This window comes from Tachyglossus aculeatus, chromosome 2 (genome assembly GCF_015852505.1).
Source record: "Tachyglossus aculeatus isolate mTacAcu1 chromosome 2, mTacAcu1.pri, whole genome shotgun sequence".
Taxonomy (NCBI): Eukaryota; Metazoa; Chordata; class Mammalia; order Monotremata; family Tachyglossidae; genus Tachyglossus; species Tachyglossus aculeatus.
The window spans coordinates 51,777,263-51,794,997 of NC_052067.1; the positions used below are offsets into that span (position 1 = coordinate 51,777,263).

Genomic DNA, 17,735 nt, shown 5'->3' on the forward strand with positions numbered 1-17,735 from the left:
CCCCCCCTTACCAGCTGCTCCTTGAGGGCGGCGAGGGAGGCTTCCAGGCGGGCCTCGGGGGCCGGGGGCCGCGGCGGGGGTCCTCCGGGGCCCAGAGCCAGGGCGGCGCTGACCAGCTGCTGCTGCCGGGCCCGCAGCTGGACCAGCTCCTGCAGCCCGGCCAGGGCCGCCTGCAGCCTCTCGCCCCCCCGCCACCGCTCCCACCCGCTCCGTGCCCCCATGCCCGCACCCTCCACGGCCCGGTGATGCCCCCCTGGGCGGCCCGCACGCTCCAGGACGGGCCACTGAGCGCGGAGTCCAGCACAGCCCCAAGGCCACCAGCGACCTGGCTGGACCCGCCCCTTCCCCGGGCCCCCGGGCCTAGCCGCGCCTCCTCCAACCCACGCCCCTCCTCCCAGACTTCTTAATACTAACAATTAATGAACTAAGTCATGATGGCATTTATTAAGCGCTTACTCTGTTCTAAGCGCCAATGAGGTTACCAGGCCATCAGAGTAGGGACTGTATAGGTTGCCAATTTGTACTTCCCAAGCGCTTAGTCCGGTGCTCTGCACAGAGTAAGCGCTCAATGAATACGATTGATGATGATCAGGTTGTCCCACGGGGGGCGGGGGGGGCTCACAGTCTTCATGCCCATTTGACAGGTGGGGTAACTGAGGCCCAGAGAAGTGACTTGCCCGAAGTCACACAGCTGGCAAGTGGCAGAGCCGGGATTTGGACCCATGACCGCTGACTCCAAAGCCCGCGCTCTTTCCACTGAGCCACGCTGCTTCTCGTGATTAATAATAATTAATATTATGATGAGCCATAATTAATTACAATTAATTCATTGATATTGATTAGAAATGATTGATTAATAATTAATATTGATAATGATTAATAGTCGATCGATCGTATTTATTGAGCGCTTACTGTGTGTGGGGGGCTCACAGTCTTCATTCCCATTTGACAGGTGGGGTAACTGAGGCCCAGAGAAGTGAAGTGACAGGCCCAGAGAAGTGAAGTGACTTGCCCAAAGTCACACAGCTGGCAAGTGGCAGAGCCGGGATTTGAACCCATGACCGCTGACTCCAAAGCCTGTGCTCTTTCCACTGAGCCACGCTGCTTCTCGTGATTCATAATAATTAATTATTAATAATAATTAATATTATGATTGAGTATAATTAATTGATTATAATTGATTAGTTGGCGTTGATTAAAATGATTGATTAATAATTAATATTAATAATGATTGATAAAATCAATCGATCGATCATATTTATTGAGCGCTTACTGTGTGCGGAGCACTGTACTAAGCACTTGGGAAGTACAAGTTGGCAACACACAGAGACGATCCCTATCCAACAGCGGGCTCACCGTCTAGAAGCCCCCTCCTTCTTCTCCACCTTGTCCCCCTCTCCATTCCCCAATCCCCCCCCCCACCGTCTTACCTCCTTCCCTTCCCCACAGCGCCTGTATATATGTATATATGTGTGTACATATTTATTACTCTATTTATTTTACTTGTACGTATCTATTCTATTTATTTTATTTTGTTAATATGTTTGGTTTTGTTCTCTGTCTCCCCCTTCTAGACTGTGAGCCCACTGTTAGGTAGGGACTGTCTCTATATGTTGCCAACTTGTGCTTCCCAAGTGCTTAGTACAGTGCTCTGCACACAGTAAGCGCTCAATAAATATGATTGATTGATTGATAGAAGGGGGAGACAGAGCAAAACAAAGCATATTAACAAGATAAAATAAATAGAATGGATATGTACATAATGGCATTTATTAAGCTCTTCATTCATTCATTCAATCATATTTATTGAGCGCTTACTGTATGTGGAGCACTGTACTAAGCGCTTGGGAAGTACAAGGTGGCAACACACAGAGACGGTCCCTACCCAACAGTGGGCTCACAGTCTAGAAGGGGGAGACAGAGAACAGAACAAAACATATTAACAAAATAAAATAAATAGAATGGATATGTACATATGGCATTTATTCAGCTCTTCATTCATTCAATCGTATTTATTGAGCGCTTACTGTGTGCAGAGCACTGTACTAAGCGCTTGGGGAGGTTACATGAAGCAGCGTGGCTCAGTGGAAAGACCACGGGCTTTGGAGTCAGAGGTCATGGTTTCAAATCCCGGCTCTGCCAACTGTCAGCTGTGTGACTTTGAGCAAGTCACTTAACATCTCTGGGCCTCAGTTACCTCATCTGTGAAATGGGGATTAAAACTGTGAGCCTCACGTGGGACAACCTGATCACCTTGTAACCTCCCCAGCGCTTAGAACAGTGCTTTGCACATAGTAAGCGCTTAACAAATATCACTATTATTATTATTATTATTATTGTTGTTGTTGTTGTTGTTATTATTACAAGACAATCAGGTTGTTCCACAGGGGCTCACAGTCAGCAAGGCTCAGTGGAAAGAGCCCGGGCTTTGGAGTCAGAGGTCATGGGTTCAAACCCCGGCTCCCTCAATTCATTCAATCGTATTTATTGAGCGCTTACTGTGTGCAGAGCACTGTACCAAGCACTTGGGAAGTACAACTTGGCAACATATAGAGACAGTCCCTACCCAACAGTGGGCTCAATTGTCAGCTGAGTGACTTTGGGCAAGTCACTTAACATCTCTGGGCCTCAGTTACCTCATCTGTAAAATGGGGATTAAAACTGTCAGCTCCACGTGGGACAACCTGATCACCTTGTATCCCCCCCAGCGCTTAGAACAGTGCTTTGCACATAGTAAGTGCTTAATAAATGCCATTATTTAGACTTTACACTTTTAGACTGTGAGCCCACTGTTGGGTAGGGACTGTCTCTATATGTTGCCAACTTGTACTTCCCAAGCGCTTAATACAGTACTCTGCACACAGTAAGCGCTCAATAAATACGATTTATGATGATTATTATTATTAGAAGGGGGAGACAGACAACAAAACAAAACATGTGGACAGGTGTCAAAGTCGTCAGAACAAATAGAATTAAAGCTATATGCACATCATTAACAAAATAAATAGAAGAGTAAATATGTACAAGTAAAATAGAGTACTAAATCTGTACAAATGTATATACAAGTGCTGTGGGGAGGGGAAGGAGGTAGGGATGGGGAGGAGGAGAGGCTTCTGCCCTATTACACTCTTTTCATTCACTTGTTCCTTAAATCCTATTTACTGAGCGCTTACTGTGTGCAGAGCACTGTACGAAGCGCTTGGGAAAGGATACTGCAGCAGAAACCTAGTTAAGGTGGAGAGAGACAGACATCAATACAAAGAAACAGGCATCAGTCTAAATAAGATATATACATAAGTGCTGTGAGAAGGGGCATTCATTCATTCAATCTTATTGAGTGCTTACTGTGTGCAGAGCACTGTATGAAGCGCTTGTGAAAGTACACTGCAGCAATAAGGAGTGACAATTCCTGCCCACAAAGAGCTCACACTCCTGGGATGAGGGTGGAGACAGACATCAATAAAAAGAAGCAGACATCAATATAAATAGATAAAATAACAAATATATGCATAAGAGCTGTGAGTCTTGGCATGCATTCCAGACTGTGAGCTCGTTGTTCGGTAGGGACCGTCTCTATACGTTGCCAACTTGTACTTCCCAAGCGCTTAGTACAGTGCTCTGCATACAGTAAGCGCTCAATAAATGCGGTTGAATGAATGAATGAATTATTTCAGTCGTTTTTATTGAGTGCTTACTGAGTGCAGCACACTGTGTGAATCGCTTGGAAAAGTACAAAACAGCAATAAAGAGTGGCAATCCCTGTCTACATGGAGCTCACAGTCTTGGGAGGGGAGGGGGGTAGACACTCCCTGTCCACAATAAGCTTACAGTCTAGACGGAGGGAGGCCGACATCAATACAAATTACAGAAATGTACATAAGTCCTGTGGGGTTGGGAGGGGAGAAGAGCAAAGGGAGTAAGTCAGGGTGACACAGAAGAGGGTGGAAGAAGAGGAAAGAGGGACTTAGTCTGGGAAGGCCCCTTGGAGGAGATGTGCCTTCAATAAGACTTGGAAGGTCGGGAAAGTAATTGTCTGTCAGATTTGAGGAGGCAGGACGTGGGCCAGAGGTTGGCGGTTGGCAAGATAGAGGAACGGTGAGAGGGTTGGCGCTAATAATAATAATAATAATAATGATGGCATTTATTAAGCGCTTATTATGTGCAAAGCACTGTTCTAAGCGTTGGGAAGATTACAAGGTGATCAGTTTGTCCCACGGCGGGCTCACAGTCTTAATCCCCATTTTACAGATGAGGGAACGGAGGCACAGAGAAGTGAAGTGACTTGCCCAAAGTTACACAGCTGACAACTGGTGGAGCCGGAATTTGAACCCATGAACTCTGACTCCAAAGCCCGGGCTCTTTCCACTGAGCCACGCTGCTTCTCACATTAGAGGAGCGAAGTGTGCGGGCTGGGTTGTAGAAGGAGAGAAGCCAGGGTGGTAGGAGGGGGCAAGGTGGTGGGCCCCTTTAAAGCCAATGGTGAGGAGTCTTTGTTTGATGCGGAGGTGCAAGGGCAATCACTGGAGGTTTTTGAGGAGCGGGGTGACATGTCCCGAACTTTTTTTGTAGGAAAATGATCCAGGCAGCAGAGGGAAGAATGGACTGGAGTAAGGAGAGACAGGACGCTTGGGACGTCAGCAAGGAGGCTGATGCAGTAATCCAGGTGGGTTAGGATGAGTGATTGATAGCAGTTTGGATGGAATAGAAAGGGCAGATTTTAGCAATGTTGGGAAGGTGGGACCGACAGGATTTAGTGTTGGATTGAATATGTGGGTTGAATGAGAGAGAGGAGTCAAGGATAATGTCAAGTTTTGTGAGGCAGGAAGGGTACCATCAATCATTGGTACTGCCTGAGAGCTTATTGCGTGCAGAGCACTGTGTGTACTAAGTGCTTGGGAAAGTAAAATATCAAAGAGTTTTGGTAGGCATGATGCCTTTCTTCAAAAAACTGACCATTTAATGGGGAAGACAGACATGAAACTAAATTACAGAGAGGGAAAGTAACAGAGTGTAAGGATATGTTTGTGAACATGTGCTTTTGTTTAAAATATGAATCCCCAGGAGCTGTAAATCTTGCTTTTTTAACGTTCTTAGGAGTAATAATGTAATATAGTCTTGTCTGCTGTGTGACCTTGGGCAAGTCACTTCATTTCTCTGGGTCTCAGTCACCTCGACTGTAAAATGGGGATTAAGACTGTGAGCGCCATATGGGACGGTGTCCAACCTGATTGGCTTATATCTACCCCAGCGCTTAGTACAGCGTCTGGAACATAGTAAGCACTTAACACATACCATTTAAAAAAAAAATCCAGCCTAGTTCTTGGTTTCCTTTCTGGGTTCATCAAGCATAATAGGTCTCTGGCTATCCATGCCTGCCCCTGTTGTCAGCCTGAGGTCCTTCCGTGGTGGGGAGGAACTAGTAGTGGAGGGCCATGAGGGCCTTACTGGTTCACTTCTGGATGGATGGGCCCAGAGTCCTGCTGGTTGGTGGGACGTGTCCGTGTCAGAGACGGCCCAGGCTGCCCCATCTTCCCTGGGCCTTCCGGAAGCAGGGAAGACTAAGCACTTTTTCCCTCTCTTCCTATTCCCTTCTGCGTTGGATTTTTTAATGGAAAAATGATCACCAGAAGCCAGATGGATAGTGGGTAGGGGCAGGGCTCAGGAGTTGACCAACCAGAAATACCCTTCTTGGCTGTCTGGAAGATGAAGGCAATCAATCACCTTGCCCCCTCCTACCTCACCTCGCTGCTCTCCTACTCCAGCCCGGCCCTCACACTTCACTCCTCTAATGCCAACCTACTTGCTGCATCTAGATATCGTCTATCTGGCCATTCACCCCTTGTTCATGTCCTTCCTCTGGCCCGGCCCTCACACTTCACTCCTCTAATGCCAACCTACTCGCTGCATCTCGATATCATCTATCTGGCCATTCACCCCTTGTCCATGTCCTTCCTCTGGCCTGGAACTCCCTCCCCCTTCATATCGGACAAACCACCACTCTCCCCACCTTCAAAGCCCTCCTAAAATCACAGCTCCTCCAAGAAGCCTTCCCTGACTGACCTCTCATTTCTCTTCATTCATTCATTCAATCGTATTTATTGAGCGCTTACTGTGTGCAGAGCAGTGTACTAAGCGCATGGGAAGTACAAGTTGGCAACATAAAGAGACGGTCCCTACCCAACAACGGGCGCCCCCTTCTACGTCACCCTTGCATTTTGATCTGTACCCCTTAAGCATTTGCTATTTACCCCATCCTCAGCCCCTTCTGCCCATATCTTTATACACTGCCACTCTCCCTACCTGTGATTTATTATGTTTGTCTTCCTGCTAGATTATTAGCTCATTTCCTTGCCCCCTCCTACCTCACCTCACTGCTCTCCTACTTCAACCCAGCCTGCACTCTTTATTACTCTAAAGCCAACCTACTCACTGAAACTCGATCGTATCTATCTTGCTGCCAAATTCTTGCCCATGTCCTGCCTCTGGCCCGGACCGCCCTTCCTCTTTATATCCGACATAACTCTCCCCATGTTCACAGCCCTGATGAAGACACTCCTCCAAGGTGCCCCCCCCCCCGACTAAGCACTCTTTCCCTCTGTTCCTATTTCCTTCTGCATTGAATTTTTTAATGGAAGAATGATCAGCAGAAACCACCCCAGTTTTGGGCAGACCCTGTCTCTGCCCACCTGAATTCAAACATGATATTGGGCTGGGATGGTGAAATGAAGCTTGCTGCTCGGTGAACATTATGAAGTTTCCCAACACAACTTTGCCCAATTTTCATGCTGGGGAGGATGGAGAGAGAACCAAGACCTGACAGGGAGGGAGAGATGGTTCCCAAAGTGAAAAAGCAGAGAAAGAAATGAAGTGAGAGAACTTCTCCCTTGCCTGCACTGAAAGCCAACTTCATGAAGTTAGTTGTTGCATTTACTGCCCGGGGTAATCAGAGGTTATGCAATTGTGCTCTGCTTTGGCTTCATATTTTCAGCCTGATTTTCCTGCATCTACAGGTAGTTTTGCTCGCGTGTGATTTTATTTCCCAATATGGCAGGTTTTCTCAGGGTGGATTTTTGAGCACCTAACAAATGGTGCAACTCGATTGCACCTAAATTCATCTCTCCTAAGGCTTCCCTGAGCCTGAAGATCTTCCATGAACTAGACAGGAGGAGAGAGGAGGACAGCCCAGGGAAGTTGTGGATCCTAGAACTGGAATCCTACACTCAGGGGAAAACTGCCCAGTGAAATAGTACTTAACAATAAATACAATTGACTGACGCCTAAATTGAGCTAGGTATTCGGTTGTGGTAGTATATGGTCATGGAAGTGGGAAGTTCTTCAGAACTGTGAGGATGAAAAGTGGCCATGATATTTTACTTGTCTTTCTAGTGAAGCATGGTGTCTGGCAGATGACGGGAGGAGTAATCTTTAAAATGAATGGTGCTCTCAAAGTTATGTCATCAAGGAAAACTTGAATTCAATATCTCGGATTCTTTTAACTTTATTTTTAAGCCAAATGATAATTACAGTGTTTGTCAAGTGCTTATTATGTGCTAAGCACTGTATAAAGTGCTAAGGGTAGTTACAGCATAGGCAGGTAAGACTCAGTCCCTGTCCCTCATGGGGCTCACAGTTTGAGTAGGAGGGAGAAAAGGTATTAAAATCCCCATTTTACAGGTGAGGAAACAGAGGCACAAAAAAGTTAAATGACTGAAGTGACCCCTGAGCAGAAGACTTCCTCAACTAAGCTCTCATTTCCTCTTCTCCCATACCCTTCTGTGTAACTCTTGAACTTGGATTTGCGACCTTTATTCACCTCTCCCTCAGCCCCACAGCACTTATGTACCTTATCTGTAATTTACTGATTTATTTATGGTAATTTCTGTCTCCTCCTCTAGACTGTAAGCTCAGTTTGGGCAATCAGTTGTATTTATTGAGGGCTAAATGTATGCAGAGTGCTTCAGAGAGTACAGTATGACAATATAATAGACACATTCCCTGCCCACAATTCGCTCACAATCTGGAGGGGGGACAGACATGAATAGAAATAATGTAATAATAATAATAATAGCATTTATTAAGCCCTTATTGTGTGCAAAGCACTGTTTTAAGCGCTTGGGAGGTTACAAGGTGATCAAGTTGTCCCCACAGGGTGCTCACAGTCTTCATCCCCATTTTACAGATGAGGGAACTGAGGCCAAGTGAAGTGACTTGCCCAAAGTCACACAGCTGGCAATTGGCAGAGCTGGGATGTATGTGTATAAGTGCTGTGGGGCTGGGAGAGGGATGAATAAAGGGAGCTAGTCAGGGTGACACAGAAGGGAGTTGAAGAAAAGAAAATGAGGGCTTAGTCAGGAAGGGCCTCTTGGTGGAGATGTGGCTTCAATAAGGCTTTGAATGCGGGGAGAATAATTGTCAGTCTGAAATAAGGAAGGAGAGCGTTCTAGGATGTGGGTGAAAAGTCATGGGTGAGGTAGATGAGATAGAGGTACAGTGAGAAGGTTAGCATTAGAGGAGCAAACTGTGCAGTCTGGGTGGTAATAGGAGAGTAGTGGGGTGAGGTAGGAGGGGGCAAGGTGACTGAATGCTTTAAAGCCAAAGGTGAGGAGTTTTTGTTTGATGTAGAGGTGGATGCTAATCTTCTCACTGTATCTCTGTCTCACCACCAACCTCTCACCCGCATCCTGCCTTCCCACGTCTTAGGGTTTATTGAAGGTAGATATCCTCCAAGAAGCCTTCCCTGACTAAGCCCTCATCTCATCTTCTCCCACTCACTTCTGTGTCACCCTGACTTGCTCCCTTCATTTATCTCCCCTCCCAGCCCCATGGCACTTATGTGTGTATCTGTTACTGATTCACTGATTGATTTATATTGAAGTCTGTCTCCCCCGCTAGACTGTGAGCTCATTGTGGGCAGGAAATGTGTCTGTTTATTGTTATATAATACTCTCCCAAGTGCTTAGTACAGTGCTTTGCGGACAGTAACTGCTCAATAAATACGATTGAATGAATGAATAGATGGGCGACCACTGGAGGTTCTTGAGGAGTGGGAAAACATTGACTGAACCTTTTTGTAGGAAAATGGTCCCAGCAGCAGAGTGAAGTATGGATTGGAGTGGGAAGAGACGGGAAGCTAGAAAGTCAGCAAGGAGGCTGATACAGTAATCAAGGCAGGATAGGATAAGTGATTGTATTAATGTGGTAGCAGTTTGGATGGAGAGGAAGGGGCAGAGTTCAGTGCTGTTGTGAGGGTCGAATTGATAGGATTTAGAGATGGAATGAATATGTCAGTTGAATGAGAGAGAGGAGTCAAGGATAATGCCAAGGATTGTGAGACAGGAAGGATGGTGGTGCCATCTACAGAAATGGGAAAGTCAAAGGGAGGACAGGTTCTGGGTGGGAAGATAGGAATGTATCTACCACTTCTGCTATACTGTAGTCTCCCAAGCATTTAATACAGTGCTCTGCACACAGTAATTGCTCAATAAATGCTATTGATTGAAGTTACTCAACCAAGGCATGTGGTGGAGCTGGGATTAAGAACCCATGTCTCCTGACTCCCAAGCTCATGCTGTTTCCATTCTGCCAAGCCGCTAGTACATTAAAGTCACATGTTTAAATGGTATTTTTATGATGTTTATTAACTGCTTACTATGTGCCAAGTACTTTTCCATCACTGGGGTAGATACAAGCTAATCAAGCCAAATACAGGGCTTATTCCTGGCAGGCCTCATAGTCTACAGAGTGTTATTTCCCATTCTCTCATTTATTCATTCAATCATATTTTCTGAGCACTTACTGTGTGCAAAGCACTGTACTAAGCACTTGGGAGAGTACAATATAACAACAAACGACATATTCCTGCCCACAATGAGCTCACAGTCTAGAGGGGGAGACAGACATTAATATAAATGAACAGATAAAACAAATGCATAGATAAATAAATTACACATATATATGTATGTGCTGTGGAAATGGGAGGGACGACGAATAAAAGGAGCAAGTCAGGGTAACGCAGGAGGAAGTGGGAGAAGAGGAGAGTTTAGTCAGGGAAGGCATCTTGGAGGAGATGTGCCTTCAAAAACGTTTTGAAGTGGGGGAGAGCAATTATCTGTCTGGTATTCATTCATTCATTCAATCATATTTATTGAGCGCTTACTGTGTGCAGAGCACTGTACTAAGCGCTTGGGAAGAACAAGTTGGCAACATATAGAGATGGTCCCTACCCAACAGCGGGCTCACAGTCTAGAAGGGGGAGACAGACAACAAAACAAAACATATTAACAAAATAAAATACATAGAATAGTAAATATGTACAAGTAAAACAAATAGAGTAATAACTATGTACAAACATATATACAAGTGCTGTGGGGAGGGGAAGAAGGTAGGGCGGGGGGATGGGCAGGGGGACGAGGGGGAGAGGAACGAGGGGCTGAGTCTGGGAAGGCCTCCTGGAGGAGGTGAGCTCTCAGTAGGGCTTTGAAGGGAGAAAGAGAGGTAGCTTGGCAAATAAGGCGTTCAGTCTTGGACATATTGAGTTTTTAGATGGCAGGCAGACATCCAGATGGAGTTGTCTTGAAGGCAGGAGGAGACACAAGCCTGAAGAGAGGGAGAGAGAGAAGGAGAGAGGTAGATTTGGGTGTCATCAGCGTAGAGATGATAGTTGAAGCCATGGGAGTGAATGAGTTGACCAAGGGAGTGAGTGTAGATAAAGAACAGAAGGGGACCAAGAACTGACCCTTGAGGAACCCCTACAGTAAGGGGATGGGAGGGGGAGGAGGAGCCCACAGAAGAGACTGAGAATGAACAGCCGAAGAGATAAGAGGAGACCCAAGAGAGGACAGAGTCTGTGAAGCCAAGGTTGGATAGCGTGTTGAGGAGAAGGGTGTGGTCCACAGTGTCGAAGGCAACTGAGAGGTCGAGGAGGATTAGGATAGAGTAGGATATGATATGAGGAGGGAGGGCATTTCAGGCCAGAGGTAGGATGTGGGTGAGAGGTTGATGGTGAGATAGATGAGAATGAGGTACAGTGAGAAGGTTGGAATTAGAGGAACCAAGTGTGCGGGCTGGGTTGTAGGAGAGTAGTGAGGTGAGGTAGGAAGGAGCAAGGTGATTAAGTGCTTTAAAGCCAGTGGTGAAGAGTTTTTGTTTGATGCGGAGGAGGATGGGCAACCACTGGAGTTTCTTGAGGCGTGGGGAGACATAGTCTGAAAGTTTTTGAAGGAAAATGATCCAGGCAGCAGAATGAAGTATGGACTGGAGTGGGGAGAGACAGGAGGCAAGGAGATCAGCAAGGAGGCTGATAAAATAATCAAAGTGGGACAGGATAAGTGCTTGCTCTCCCTTCTAGTCCCTTTCACCCCTTCCTTCCCTTCACAACAGAGCCTTTTTTTGGCTGGGGAGGGATTAAGAGGGGAAGATCTTCCTCCCCCTGTTGCCAGACACCTGCTTCCCCAGGAAGCCCCTCAAAACTTCAAAGGGAGCTTATCTCTGGGGGAGAATACAGCTGGAGAACACATCTGGGACGGGCACAGACAAGGAAAGTCAAAGGTAAGGTTTCCACTTGCCTTGGACTTAAAGACAGTAGGAAATCATTATGGTCTTGAGACAGCCAAGTTGTTTAGACTATGTTTGGCAGGAGCTGGTGAGTAGAGTCACTTGAATGCTTAGATTGTTCAAGTCCCTTTCTTAGGCAGCCAAATAAATGCCACTTGTGTAACTGCAGGAAGCATCCTATATCTTTACAACATGATTTAAGGTTGCACAATCTAAGCCGACACTCTTAGACTTCTTTTTCACAAAGGCCTTATTATTCACTACTTTTGGTTCTTGGTTTTCTTAAATAATTTTATCTTTTTCTACATTCAACTACCCACAAATACAAATAGAGGCTAACTCAAGTTTGTCCTTACCCTAACCAGCTCCCTAATTATCTCCTTGGTTGATTTGATTGCTTCCTATGTTCGGAACCTTTGAAGATCTTTCAGTCTCCTTTAACTAGGTCTACAATGGTTTGTTGTAAACCTTCTCAGAGCCAAAAGATAAACACTGATCACAACAAATAGCACAAGTAATTGAAGCCCAGAAGGACTAAGAAATTTAAAAGCAAAACAATAACACTTCTGTTCACAACCTTACCCAAATAATCGTTGTCAGTCAATGAGAGGAAGTTCCTTTTATTGAGCATGCAAATATAAATGGTTGCTATTAGGCTATCACAAAAACTTCCTTTCACCTCTCAAGAATAAAGAAATACAAGAATACAATTCCCATTCCACATCTGCTGTACAGGAGAATGCTGAGAAAGAGCTCATGCTGACAGGAAACGTGTCTGCTTGTTGTTGTTTTCTCCCAAGTGCTAAATACAGTGCTTTGCACACAGTAAGTGTTCAATAAATACGATTGAATGAATGAATGAAAACTTTGCAAGGGTTGTAAATTCTGGAGCATCCTTTGTCCTCTTCTGATTTTTTTTAATGGTATTTCCTTATTATGCCCTAGGCACTGTGCTAAGCACTGGAGTAGATACAAGCTAGTTACATTGAACACAGTCCACGTCCCACATGGGGCTCACAGTCTTAATTCCCAATTTACAGACAAGGTAACTGAGGCACAGAGATGTTAAGCGACTAGTCTGAGATCACAACGCAGGCAAGTGGCAGAGCTGGGATTTAGAACCCAGGGCCTCTGACTCCCAGGCCTGAACTCTTTCCACTAAGCCACAAGTTGGTCTTCTCATGTGGGTGAAACTGAAGGTGGAGGACATTCTTAACCAGTCAGGATTCAGGAGGGGCTGGTTACCATTTTGTTGTGTTTTTCAGCTGCCTTCGACACTGTGGACCACCCCCTTTTCCTCAACACACTATCCAACCTTGGCTTCACAGACTCCGTCCTCTCCTGGTTCTCCTCTTATCTCTCTGGTCATTCATTCTTAGTCTCTTTTGCAGGCTCCTCCTCCCCTTCCCATCCCCTTACTGTGGGGGTTCCCCAAGGTTAAGTTCTCGGTCCCCTTCTGTTCTCAATCTACTCTCACTCCTTTGGTGACCTCATTCGATCCCACGGCTTCAACTATCATCTCTACGCTGATGACACCCAAATCTACATCTCTGCCCCGGCTCTCTCCCCCACCCTCCAGGCTCGCATCTCCTCCTGCCTTCAGAACATCTCCTTCTGGATGTCTGCCCGCCACCTAAAACTCAACATGTCCAAGACTGAACTCCTTGTCTTCCCTCCCAAACCCTGCCCTCTCCCTGACTTTCCCATCACTGTTGACGGTACTACCATCCTTCCCGTCTCACAAGCCCGCAACCTTGGTGTCATCCTCGACTCCGCTCTCTCATTCACCCCTCACATCCAAGCCGTCACCAAAACCTGCTGGTCGCAGCTCCGCAACATTGCCAAGATCCGCCCTTTCCTCTCCATCCAAACTGCTACCCTGCTCGTTCAAGCTCTGATCCTATCCCATCTGGACTACTGCATCAGCCTCCTCTCTGATCTCCATCCTTGCGTCTCTCCCCACTTCAATCCATACTTCACGCCACTGCCCGGATTGTCTTTGTCCAGAAACGCTCTGGGCATGTTACTCCCCTCCTCAAAAATCTCCAGTGGCTACCAATCAATCTGCGCATCAGGCAGAAACTCCTCACCCTCAGCTTCAAGGCTCTCCATCACCTCACCCCCTCCTACCTCACCTCCCTTCTCTCCTTCTACAGCCCAGCCCGCACCCTCCGCTCCTATGCCGCTAATCTCCTCCCCGTGCCTCATTCGACCCCCGGCCCACATCATCCCCCTGGCCTGGAATGCCCTCCCTCCGCACATCTGCCAAGCTAGCTCTCTTCCTCCCTTCAAGGCCCTACTGAGAGCTCACCTCCCCCAGGAGGCCTTCCCAAACTGAGCCCCCTCCTTCCTCTCCCCCTTATCCCCCTCTCCACCCCCCATCTTACCTCTATCCCTTCCCCACAGCACCTGTATATATGTATATATGTTTGTACATATTTATTACTCTATTTATTTATTTATTTTACTTGTACATATCTATTCTATTTTATTTTGTTAATATGTTTGGTTTTGTTCTCTGTCTCCCCCTTCTAGACTGTGAGCCCACTGTTGGGTAGGGACTGTCTCTATATGTTGCCAACTTGTACTTCCCAAGCGCTTAGTACAGTGCTCTGCACACAGTAAGTGCTCAATAAATACGATTGATTGATTGATTGATTTTTAAAATTGCATGGGGCAGATTCCACCTAAGTGAGATAGAGACTGTTAGAGAATCTGCACGAAACTCGCTTCAAAGAATGGAACAGATTTCTCCTGGCTCTCTTTGGTACAATCCATCCAGAGTTCCCAGTGCATTTCCATCTCAATCCAAACTCTGCCACTCTGGAGTGATGGAGAGGTCTCTCCTCCCATTGTTTGCCACTGAGAATCAGCATGGCGACCTGGAAAGTGCAGAATCTAGGAGTCAGGAGACCTGGGTTCTAATCCCAGCTCCCCAACTTGTCTGCTGTGTGACCTTGAGCAAATCACTGCACTTCTCTGGGCCTCCGTTTCCTCATCTGTAAAATGGGGATTCAATTCTCGTTCTCCCTCTCCCTTAGACAATGACTGTGTGGGACAAGGGGCTGTGGCCCCCCTGATTATCTGACATCGCCCACAGTGCGTAGTACAGTGTTAGGCACATGTATGCACTCAACAAATTCCATCGAGATTATTAATGCCTCAGTGGGTGACTTTTATGGACAGAGGACAAAGTTAAAAGGAGCACTGGGATTTATCTGCTGAATTGAGGCAGGGTATTCAGAAGGATCGATTCATTCCTGTCTCTGAGGGGATTTTTAAAATGTCAAATTATCCACAGAGGCTCCCAAATTAGCCAATTCGATTCTCTACCTTGATACCATTCCTGGAATAATTTTCAACCTTCCACATCCCAGAAGGCTGGAGTGTCCCACTTTTGGAGGCAGAGGGCTCTGAGTCTCAATTCCCACTCCACCTCTTGCCCCTAGCCAAGATTATATAGCCTCTACCTCAATCTTCCCGCTGGGGCTAATTATGCTTAGCAGTGGCTGCCTCTTCCCTCCCTCTGAGGGTGTCACCCTAGCCAAATGCTTAATAAAAATTATGTAAGGATTAATCAGATAATGTTTGTAACCAAGTCTAAGCTCCTTGGAAGAATGTTGGCTCTGTAAACTGTGAAGTATTATCTGGGTTATTTTATAGGCAGGTGGGGAAAATGCTTAGGGCAACCAAGTAGATAACAATACCTGGAAAATCTCAGGTGTGAAAATCCTAAGGACATTCAAATTGACAAAAGCACAAACTTACTGAGTGCCGAAGCACCCTACTAAGCACTTGGGAGAGTACAACAGGGTTGATAGAAACGTTTCCTACCCACAAGGAACTTACAGTCTTGAGTGGGAATAGGAAAGGGCTTGATATGATAGATGGAATCAAGAGCTTTTATTGAGGGCCTATTATAAGCAGTAGGAGTGGTAGCGATGGTACTTACTAAGCGCTTCCCGTGTGCAGAGCAGTTTACTAAACCCTGGGAAAGAATTCACAGGTGGGAATGAAACCCAGATTCTGTCCCTGAAGGAGCTCACATTCTAGGAATCTAGATGGGGAGAAGACTGGAGACAAACACGGGGAACAATGAAACAATTGTTCATTTGGACAAGGATAAATACACAATACACAAAATGAAACAAAAGCCGGTGGCGAGGTGAAGCTACATGCAGCAGCAGAATTTCAGACTCCTCATGATTCAGATAGAGAAGCAGCGTGGCCTAGTGGCAAGAGCCCAGGCTTGGGAATCAGAGGGTGTGGGTTCTAGTCCCGGCTCCGTCACTTGTCAGCAATGTGACCTTGGGCAAGCCACTTAACTTTTCCGGGCCTCAGTTATCTCATCTGTAAAATGGGGATGAAGACTGTGAGCCCCATGTGGGACAACCTGATAACCCTGTATCTACCCCAGCTCTTAGAACAGTGCTTGGCACATAGTAAGCACTTAACAAATACTATCATTATTATTTATTTATTCAGCGTCACAGCATATCTGTAGCCACAACTATTGCTACTGGAGCCACTAGCCTTCCCAAGGTTCAAGATGCAGGTGTTGTTTTCCTGCCTGCACCATACCGAGGACAGACGGTGAGAATTTGCCCAGCTTTGGTCGGGGAGCTGAGAATCAGTCAATCAGTCAATCAAATTTATTGAGCACTTACTGTGTGCAGAGCATTGTGCAATGCATTTGGGAGGGTACGATGTAATAATAATAATAATTGTGGTATTTGGTAAGCTCTTACTATGTGCCAAGCCTTTACTAAGGGGACAGGCATTGAGAATTTGTTCGGCTATGGGTGGGAAGCTGAGTCAGTCAATCATATTTATTGAGCGCTTACTTCATGGAGATCATTGTGCAAAGCATTTGGGAGAATACAATATAACAATAATAATAATAATAATAATTGTGGTATTTGATAAGCTCTCACTCTATGCCAACCCTGTACTAAGCGCTGGGGTGGATACAAATCGGGTTGGACACAGTCCCTCTTCCTCTTGAGGCTCACAGTCTTAATCCCCATTTTCCACTGTGGCTCTTTCCACTGAGCCATGCTGCTTCTTCTGAGGCACAGAGAAGGGCTTGGGAGTCAGAGGTCATGGGTTCTAATCCCAGCTCTGTCACTTGTCAAGCGTTTACTATGTGCTGAGCACTGTTCCAAGTGATTGCTGTCTGTCTTCAGTCAGTCAATCAATCATATTTATTCAGACCTTACTGTGTGCAGAGCACTGTGCTAAGTTATTGGGAGAGTACAATATAATAGAATGGGTAGATATGTCCCCTGGCCACAGTGAACTTATGGTCTAGGGGGGACACAGGCATCAATATAAATAAATTACAGATATGTAATTAAAGAAGCAGCATACCTTAGTGGATAGAACGTGGGCCTGGGATTCAGAGGAGCTGGGTTCTAATCCAGACTCCACCACTTGTCTGCTGTGGGACCTTAGGCAAATCGCTTCACTTCTCTGTGCCTCAGTTCGCTCATCTGGAAAATGGAGATTCAACATATGTTCTCCCTTCTACTGAGACTGTGAGCCCCATGTGGGGTCTGATTATCTTGTACCTACCTCAGCCCTTAGTACAGTGCTTTCACATAGTAAGCCCTTAAAACATGGAATTATCATTATTATTATTCTTTACGTAAGTGCTGCATTCTTCCTTGACTTAGCCCTCCTTTCTGCTGCTCCCACTCCCTTGGTGTGACACTGACTTGCTCCCTTTATTCATCCCCTCTCCCAGCCCCACATCATTTATGCATATATCTGTGATTTTATTTCCTTTCCTCTCCATCCAAACCACTACCTTGCTGGTTCAATCTCTCATCCTATCCCAACTGGATTACTGCATCAGCCTTTTCTCTGATCTCCCATCCTCCTGTCTCTCCCCACTTCAGTCTATATTTCACTCTGCTGCCCGAATTATCTTTCTACAGAAACGCCCGGGGCATGTTCCCCCCATCCTCAAAAATCTCCAGTGGTTGCCTATCAACCTTCAAATCAAGTGAAAATGCCTCACTGTTGGCTTCAAAGCTCTCCATCACCTCACCCCCTCCTACCTCACCTCCCTTCTCTCCTTCTCCATCCCAGCCCGCACACTCTGCTCCTCTGGTACTAACCTCCTCACTGTGCCTCATTCTTGCCTGTCCCACCATCGACCCCTGGCCCACATGCTTCCT

General features: G+C 46.2%; 1 protein-coding gene across 1 annotated transcript in view; it reads right to left on the reverse strand.

Annotated features, from left to right (window-relative positions):
- The window catches only part of DACT2 (dishevelled binding antagonist of beta catenin 2), a 43,548-nt gene that overhangs the window by 22,688 nt on the left and 3,125 nt on the right, over positions 1-17,735 (reverse strand). The window contains exons 2-3 of the mRNA XM_038762200.1: positions 15,261-15,285; positions 12-284 (exon numbers count right to left, since the gene is read on the reverse strand). Of these exons, the coding sequence (XP_038618128.1) occupies positions 12-284; positions 15,261-15,285 (298 nt within the window). The remainder of the gene's footprint in view (positions 1-11; positions 285-15,260; positions 15,286-17,735) is intronic.